The sequence below is a fragment of the Haliaeetus albicilla genome, chromosome 6, assembly GCF_947461875.1.
Source record: "Haliaeetus albicilla chromosome 6, bHalAlb1.1, whole genome shotgun sequence".
Lineage (NCBI taxonomy): Eukaryota > Metazoa > Chordata > Aves > Accipitriformes > Accipitridae > Haliaeetus > Haliaeetus albicilla.
This window is the reverse complement of record NC_091488.1, coordinates 9,459,127-9,465,824: the sequence shown is the minus strand read 5'-3', so window position 1 is coordinate 9,465,824 and position 6,698 is coordinate 9,459,127. Positions and strand designations below refer to the sequence as shown.

At 47.3% G+C, this 6,698-nt stretch overlaps 1 protein-coding gene across 1 annotated transcript; it reads left to right on the top strand.

Moving 5' to 3' along the window:
• The first annotated feature begins 394 nt into the window (after positions 1–394).
• On the top strand, positions 395–4,525 carry RPL8 (ribosomal protein L8). Its single transcript, XM_069784954.1, has 6 exons — positions 395–523; positions 691–835; positions 2,148–2,289; positions 2,710–2,928; positions 3,924–4,039; positions 4,326–4,525. The coding sequence occupies exons 2-6, from the start codon at positions 698–700 to the stop codon at positions 4,482–4,484; spliced, it is 774 nt and encodes a 257-aa protein (XP_069641055.1). The 5' UTR covers positions 395–523; positions 691–697; the 3' UTR covers positions 4,485–4,525.
• The last annotated feature ends 2,173 nt before the right edge of the window (positions 4,526–6,698 follow it).

The window sequence follows — 6,698 nt, the reverse complement described above, 5'->3', positions numbered from 1 at the left end:
TTAAACCAGCTGCAGGGGTTTTATCTCCAGTCGCTTCCTCGCCTGAAATCTGCAGCTGTTAAACTGCACAACCCAGAAATCTTAAAAAAAAATAAAAAAAAAAAAATATATATATCATCAGTTGAGGAGCCTCTTCCTGCAAACAGCGTCTTTGGCCCGGCTAATTAGGGAAGGCGCGAGGGCTCGTTTTGGGAATGGCTCTTGGCTGGGGGAACGCGGCAGGCAACAGCCCCTCCGAGCTTTTAAACACTAATTGCCTCCAAAACCCCCCAAAACGGGCAACGATGAACTTCCCGACACCCTCCACCCCCCTGCCAGCCCTCTTGGCCCCCAGCCCGTCAGAATCTACGTCAGACAGCGTTGCGTCAGCGGCTCCCGGGGGCGGGCAGCCCCCCCACCTCCTTCGCCCCGCCCCGCCAGTGACGTCACTGCGGCGCGACTACCGGCCCGCCCGCGCCGGAAGGGGCCTTGGCGCCGCGGTGACGTGAGCGCTTCCTTCTTTCCCAGCGAGGCCGGAGCGCAGGTAGGAGCGCGGCCGCCGCGTCCCGTTCCCCGCCATCCGCCGCCATCCGCCCCTCAGCCGCGGCGGGGCCGGGCGTTAACGGCTGGGGGAGGGGGGTGCGGGGGGGAGGGGTGCCCTCGCGGCCGCCTAACGGCCGCCGCCTAACGGCCGCCGCCTTCCGCCCGCAGGAGCGCCATGGGCCGCGTCATCCGTGGCCAGAGGAAAGGCGCGGGCTCCGTCTTCCGCGCCCACGTGAAGCACAGGAAGGGCCCGGCCAAGCTCCGCGCCGTCGACTTCGCCGAGCGGCACGGCTACATCAAGGGCATCGTCAAGGTAGGGGCCGGGAGCGGCGGGAGGGGGCCCCCGGCGGGCTCGTCACGCAGGGCCGAGGCGCCCCCGAAGCCCCCGGGCCTCGGGGCCCGAAGCCCCCCGGCTGCGCCGAAAGGCCTTCGGCCGTTTGTGCCTCAGTCAGGGCCGCCGTCTGCCTTGAAAGGGGAAGCTGCTGCCGGCCTGCGAGGGCCTTTCTGTAAAGGAGCGGGCAGCAGTACGGTTTTCTGCTGGAGCTTTGCTGATGCAAGAGTTAGGTCGGCCTGCTCTTGCATCACCTAAGAACTAACTCCCCGTACCTCAGGAAACGCGGGTGGGGAGAGCTGGCCTCATAGCTGATTGCGTCTTACAAAAAAAAATAAAAATCAGTCTTCATAAACAGCAAGCAGTACCTATCGTCCTAGTCCTGAGGCGTGGGGGCAAGGCAGTGCTTCTGTTTGGGCTGTGGTATGGTGTTTCGGGTGTGCTGTAGGTGGGTTTTGGGTACCTAGCTAGGTGCTCTGAACATCTAGCCCTCTCTTCAGCCTTTCTGAAAAGCCGTCGTCAGGCTGTAGAAAGAACTTTCTTCACACCATAAGTAAGTTTGATGGTAAAAAGCACGTAGGTGGGTTTGACTTGGGTAATACTGTCCTGGTTTCGGCTGGGATAGAGTTTTCCCCAACAGGGTTGAAAACAGCGGAAAAAACATTAATACTGGACACCAGCAATATCTGAGCTTTCCTAGAAAACGGACACATTTTAAACAGCTTTAGTCATTTAGCTGTAGTCTAAATATATGGTTACGTATTGGAGTCTCAGTGTACTTCAGGAACAGAATTGACATCTTTTTGCAAGGCAAAAAGAAAGAATAAATCTGTGCTTCCTCATCTAGGGGCTTATTTAACTCCAGTATACTTGGAATCAGAAGGTTAGAAATATTTCCATTCTAAAAAAACACTCTCAGAAATTGCTGCTTGTGTCCAATTTTGTCTCTGCCCAAAGGTGATCAGGCAGCTAGTGAAAGTGAATTTCTTAGTATGGAGAAATCTGCTATCTGCAGAATGTCAGGAATAAAACAGTTCAGACACAATTAGTTTCAAGCAGCACACTTAACCAGAGTCATTGTTTTGTGATACAGATGCTTGAGGTTGTATTCTTATAAATGTGAATCTTCAACTCATTCACGTCAGGAGAAATCAAGATCCCTCTGAGAAAGGGGGATCCTAGCGAGAATTGTCTCGGTAGTAATAATAATCTCCAGTTTTTCTAGTTCTTTGATTTCTGCAGAACCCATGACAAACGCTGTATCCTGTTCTAAAGCACATCTACGTTCCAACAGGACATCATTCATGATCCTGGCCGAGGCGCTCCCCTTGCCAAGATTGCCTTCCGTGACCCATACAGGTTTAAGAAAAGGACTGAGCTGTTCATTGCTGCTGAGGGTATTCATACTGGTCAGTTTGTTTACTGCGGCAAGAAAGGTGAGTTAGGATGGAAGGTGTGTTGCCTGGGCAGCTTCAGAACACTAAAGCAGATGTCGTTGTTAAGTGCAGTTGCGAGCCATCACGAAGCAGTAGTTTCCACCAGCTTCAAGCAAACCTAGATTTCCTTCTTGGAGATGGCCATCTCCTCGTGCAGCCTCTTTGGGTTAACAAGCCTAACCGCAGTTTTTGTCAAGTGTTTGGACTGTTTTATCTAGAGTCCCATTTTGCCTGCCTTTCTGTAACACTGCACGTGAAACTTGTGTTTCAAGTCAAACAACAAAAAGTGCCCCTGCCTGTTCCTACTGAAGTGTTTATGCGGTGCCTTTCTTCTGTGCACAGAGGCCCATGTTAAATAGAATTGTAATTCAAGTACAGGAGCCTGAATGAAGCTGTTGATTCTCTGATTGCCCTTTGCAGCTCAGCTGAACATTGGCAATGTTCTACCTGTTGGCACCATGCCGGAAGGCACCATCGTTTGCTGCCTCGAGGAGAAACCTGGTGACCGGGGAAAGTTGGCCCGTGCTTCTGGAAACTATGCCACCGTTATCTCTCATAACCCTGAAACAAAGAAAACCAGAGTGAAGCTGCCTTCTGGCTCCAAGAAAGTGATTTCTTCTGCAAACAGAGCTGTTGTTGGTAAGGAGTGACAACTATGAACTTCTCTTGTCACTGAGTTTACGTAATGCTAAGCAGGCTTTGAAACAGGGCCCCAGTTTCTAATGCTGTCTTGAAAATAGCATCATTTACAGGCTGCACCCAGGATTATGCACAGGTGCAGTCTCTGTACAGGTGCCTAACGTATATTATGCCTGCATTACTTTTGGTTAATGCTGACTTAAATTTGGAGATGGTTTACCTAGTGAGAGGACAGAAAAGTAGATGCTCATTGTCCTCAAGCTGTAATGGAATTGCTCAGCCTGTAAACTGCAGAAAATGGCATTGATGGTTTCCTGCCTTTGATACAGCAACCTAGCCTATAGGGGTAGTGCTGGAGGTGCTTAGCTGCTGGAGGTGTCGTCAGTTGGGTGAAGTGTTCTGGAGGATCTGACAAGGAATCAATACCATTGTCAAGAAGCAGAGGTTTTACCAGGTTTGTTGTACAGTTGACTGACAGCTGAGATGGATGCTGTACATGGTCAGCAAGTGACACTTGCCTGCCTCTGAAACTGAGTTATCTGGTCTGTTACTAATTGGTGAAATAAATCATGAAGTAACTAGGTATTAAACCTTAAAGTATTTGAAAGTCCCCTGAAGTCTTTCAATTCATATTTTCTTTGGTTGAAAAACTATTGTTAATGTTACCCAAGAAATTTTAGCAATAAAACTGGTAATGCTTTAGAAAGTGTTAAACTCAATCCTGTATGTATGGATTGAAGAACAGCAATTAAAGTATGTGTCCCCTTGCAGGCCATTTAATGTGTGGCTAGTACCTCGAGTCTAATCTCACTGTTAGTGTTGGCTGGAAAATATTAGTTTGAATACACAGCTGGGATTGTTTTGAGATTGGTCTTTAGAAGCTTATTCTTAGAACCTGAATATTATTAGCAATTAGTCCTGTTCTGAAACACTTTCTTTTGTACTCTTGTCTGTTACATTTGCATGTTAACATTCCTGCCATTTTTTTTTTTCAGGAATTGTTGCTGGTGGAGGTCGTATTGACAAGCCCATCCTGAAGGCTGGCCGTGCCTATCACAAATACAAGGCAAAGAGAAACTGCTGGCCGCGTGTCCGTGGTGTTGCCATGAATGTGAGTCCATTTTCAATTAGGGTTTTCACTTTCCTTTTTTATGGTTTAGAAAGGATTTTTTTGATATGGGGAGGAGTCTGGCATATATATGCAAAAAAAGCTTCACAGATTACTCTGTAATTGCACATTTAATTAGGGTCGTTAGCAGCACTTGATAGTTACTGCATTATACATGAAAAATGAAGCGGTTAAATTTTTTGTTCCCTTAAATCAGTTTATTGCTGTTAAACATCATTACTCATTTCTGTTAATAATTATATTGATGACTGGCTTTCCTTTTCCACAGCCTGTAGAACATCCCTTTGGTGGTGGTAACCATCAGCACATCGGCAAGCCTTCAACCATCAGGAGAGATGCTCCTGCTGGGCGCAAAGTTGGTCTCATTGCTGCCCGTCGTACGGGTAGACTGCGTGGAACAAAGACTGTGCAGGAAAAGGAGAACTAAAGACCCAGTACGGAGTTTGCAGAATAAATTTTTAAAACCTAGCTTGTGTGAAGTTCAAGTTATCTGTTGCTGAAGTGTGACTAAAATAGGGATAATATTCAGCTTCAAGAGGGGAAGTTGTGAGTGGAGACGAGGTTTTTTTCCCCTGCCTTGAAGAGCAGGAGTTCTTTCAGAACAGCGAGCTGGTACTACAGGCTGCAGTAACACTTGGTGTAGATGCTCTTGTGCCCTGGTGCGATTGTTAAGTGGTCTAGTTATGTGGTTGCTTAGGCCTGACAAAGCATTACAGGCTGATCAAGTAATCCTTTGGTTACCTGGTTTAACTTAGGAATCTAGCAGAAATGGGTGAAGGGTGCTCAGTTTTCTAAGTTCATAGGCCCTAACTTAATTGTCGTCCATTTTTATCATCTGCTATGTTTCTTTGGAGGAAAAGCTTGTGAGAGTAGTGGAACTCCTTCCAGAGCAAGTGTTTCAGCTACTGTTACTGTCAAGTTTGGGTCTCCTTTTTTTCAACCATCAAGCTCCAACCAAATCAAAGATCCTTCCTTCTGAGCACAAACTCAGAAGTTGTGAGTATCACAGGTATCACACAGCCTGCTGCCTTTACTCATCCATGTTTGGAAAGGGTGAACAGCTCCAAAATTCTCTACTTTGCAGGCCATTCACAGAGTGGGGTCTAGCTTATGAGTGGATATTCCTAGGCACTGTAATAACATAGGTAACAGCACTAACACTTCTCACAAGGAAGCTGTATTTTTCTAAGAACAGCAGTCTTGTGAAAAGCCAGCTTTTTGGAGGGGTGGGAAATGAGATAAAAGTTGCGGGGTTTATTGCAAAATGGCTTAATGCACAGCTTTCCTGAACTGGCCTTTGGAGAAAAGTAAAAATCTATCAAAGCAGCTGGAGCTCAATTTCACTGAGCATGCCTAAAGCCAGGGCTCCTGTTCACATTCTGCAGCACCTCTGGTTTCACTGGAGGTGTGCAGTGTCAAGGGCACCGCAGCTGAGCTGCAGAGCAAGCGGTGGGGCTGCTGAGACTTGCACTGCTGCAGCCTGGGTGTGCGCCCTGGGTCACAGCGCACCCTTCTTAGCTGCTTCCCGCTGCAGGGTGGGGGGTGCCCGGGTCTGGAGGGCTCCCTGGCATGTGTGTACCTGCTGCAGCAAAACAAGTACTGGGACAAGTACGCTCCTCACCTGCTGTGGCTCCAGGCCTCTGTCTTGACTTCGGCCAGTATCGCCACTGCTGCTGCAAGTCAGTCAGGTCCAGGTTCTCAACACTGACTGGCTTGCAGACTTCCTTTAGTCATGTCATTCAGTCTGTTGTAGTTAACTGCTGCATAGCTGAAGTGCTACCAGAATAGACGTGGATTCCTCTATGGGCTAGATGTTCCCAAACAGCAAAGCACTGATCCATGTCAAAGAGACAACAAGGTATATGGAATGCAAAAACATGTTTGCTCTTCAGAGCAGAAGATTCTTTCCCTTAAGGTGCAGGGTAGTTACATACAGCAATCAACATCATGCCACTGATCCTGAAATGCCTGTGCCAGACCTCCACATAGAAGTATGACCTTATGTTGATAGGAATCCAGTGGAATGCAGAGCAAGAAGTTACTTTATCCACCCACAAAAATAATGCTGTCACTGGCCATACATGTAGAGGAAAAGGTAATAAAAAGCCAACCCCACATCTTGAAGAAAGGTACCAGATCACATTTGGGAAAAATCTAAAAAGCAAGTTTTGTTTCTGTTTATATACCCCCATCATCAAACTTTGTGAAAGTTCATGTCTCATGTTTTTGCCACAAGGCCAGATGCTCTTGCTTATGTGCCTGCCTGCATTCTCCTGCCATGGATCTAAATTTAACACTCCTCCTCCCAAACAGTATCAGAAGAAGAAAAAGTATTTAATGTTCAAAGGAGTATCTTGACAAGAGCCAAGTCAAAGATTTCACAATACATCAAATACAGTAGAAGTTTCCCCACATGAGAGCTGTACTTTCAGGCTGTTGGTACAAAGAACTTCCAGAACAGTTTCCATTAAACGCACCTAAAGGACTCGGAAATGGTGGTTTCCAACCGTGCTTGGATTTGTTCACTCCATGTATTTTCTAGGGAAGGGGGAGATTCTTACTGACAACACTTGCTGCCGTGATGGCTGATGCCAGGCTCTGACAATAGGCATCGAGTAATTGCACAAATAAGTATCATACT

What these genes read in the sequence shown, in the direction of transcription:
- RPL8 (XM_069784954.1), top strand. Translation starts at nt 698, where the DNA reads ATGGGCCGCGTCATCCGTGGCCAGAGGAAAGGCGCGGGCTCCGTCTTC. An exon ending in TGTTTACTGCGGCAAGAAAG is followed by an intron (nt 2,290 to 2,709) that starts GTGAGTTAGGAT and finishes TGCCCTTTGCAG; the next exon opens with CTCAGCTGAACATTGGCAAT. An exon ending in TCCGTGGTGTTGCCATGAAT is followed by an intron (nt 4,040 to 4,325) that starts GTGAGTCCATTT and finishes CCTTTTCCACAG; the next exon opens with CCTGTAGAACATCCCTTTGG.